Genomic DNA, 1248 nt, shown 5'->3' on the forward strand with positions numbered 1-1248 from the left:
TTACATTTAGTTGAAACTTTCTATGGCCCTTTTCAACGTAGGGAGCATTTTGGCTTCATACCACGACAGGGAGGAGCTAGAAAAGGTCATGGAGTTGAGGTTTACACCTACCAATTGAATTTGTTTGGTAGTTTTTTCAACTTTTTCAATGTCCCTAGTTTGTTTTGCTTCTCTAATACCTTCTTATCAGATTCCATTCACTCAACAGCTCAAGCATCTCCATGGAATGTGAACTCTTGTATCTTGCACCCCACACCGCATAGGTAGAATTCCATTTAGGACAAATTCACCAAGCAAATTATTATGTACAACCAAATCTCTCTCGCCTTCATAAATTGGAAAACTTACACCTATCTGGTTATCAAATCTTGTGGTGACAAATGTCTCTTTCTTAGTAGGAATGTGGGTACTACGGGGAACTATTACTTTCATGACCCCATTGTTAACTTCAATTCCAAGACTCAAAATAGTCATGTCCATCAAGACCAAGTTGATGTTTTCCTTGTTGAGTATAGCTACATGTAAAGCTGCACCATAAGCAACTACCTCATCTGGATTTACACATTTGCAGAGCTCTTTTCCCTGAAATAATTGACTTAGCAATTCCTGGACCTTGGCTATACGTGAAGAACCTCCTACTGATACAAATGTCATTGATTTGGTCTTAACTCAGCTTTGAGTCTTCCATGCATTGCTTCACTAATTAAATTAAAATGGTAAATAAGATGGGCATTTCTTTCAGAGCCAAAAATGATTTTGCTTCCATTTGCAAGGGCAATTTGTTCATCTTGTCCCAACAATTGTCCATCAATAAGCATCTCAGAATAAATTAGATTTTGAATCTTTACAGTCCCCAAATCCACATTTCTATATCTTTATGCATCATGTTGCAAGAAACTCTAGAGTTGATCTGCACAATTTTCCAATCACCGAAACTCAATCTGCAACTATCAGACAAATGTGTCACATTTTCACATTTAAACCCAAAGTGGCATTTCAAAAAATGGTCAGAACACCTTCCCAGACTTCACAAACTGATAGGCGTGTACTCTGATATGTTAAATTTCATCCTGCAAAACCATTCCTCATGATGAATTCTGGGTGGTGAGATATTAATGCACAAAGTTGATTAAATGGCTCTATTAGCAAATAAACTTGATAAAATCAATGTGCAGGGACCACAAAATGTCGTTACTAAAAATATCAAATGATCTCTATAGATCCCCAATTCCAGGACATAGATACCTT

General features: G+C 36.9%; 1 protein-coding gene across 1 annotated transcript; it reads right to left on the reverse strand.

Moving 5' to 3' along the window:
- Nucleotides 1-201: 201 nt before the first annotated feature.
- Nucleotides 202-654, reverse strand: LOC131876473 (uncharacterized). The gene has a single exon (XM_059221886.1). The coding sequence runs from the start codon at nucleotides 652-654 to the stop codon at nucleotides 202-204; it is 453 nt and encodes a 150-aa protein (XP_059077869.1).
- Between the last annotated feature and the right edge of the window lie 594 nt (nucleotides 655-1248).

The sequence above is a fragment of the Cryptomeria japonica genome, chromosome 6 (assembly GCF_030272615.1).
Source record: "Cryptomeria japonica chromosome 6, Sugi_1.0, whole genome shotgun sequence".
Classification (NCBI taxonomy): Eukaryota; Viridiplantae; Streptophyta; class Pinopsida; order Cupressales; family Cupressaceae; genus Cryptomeria; species Cryptomeria japonica.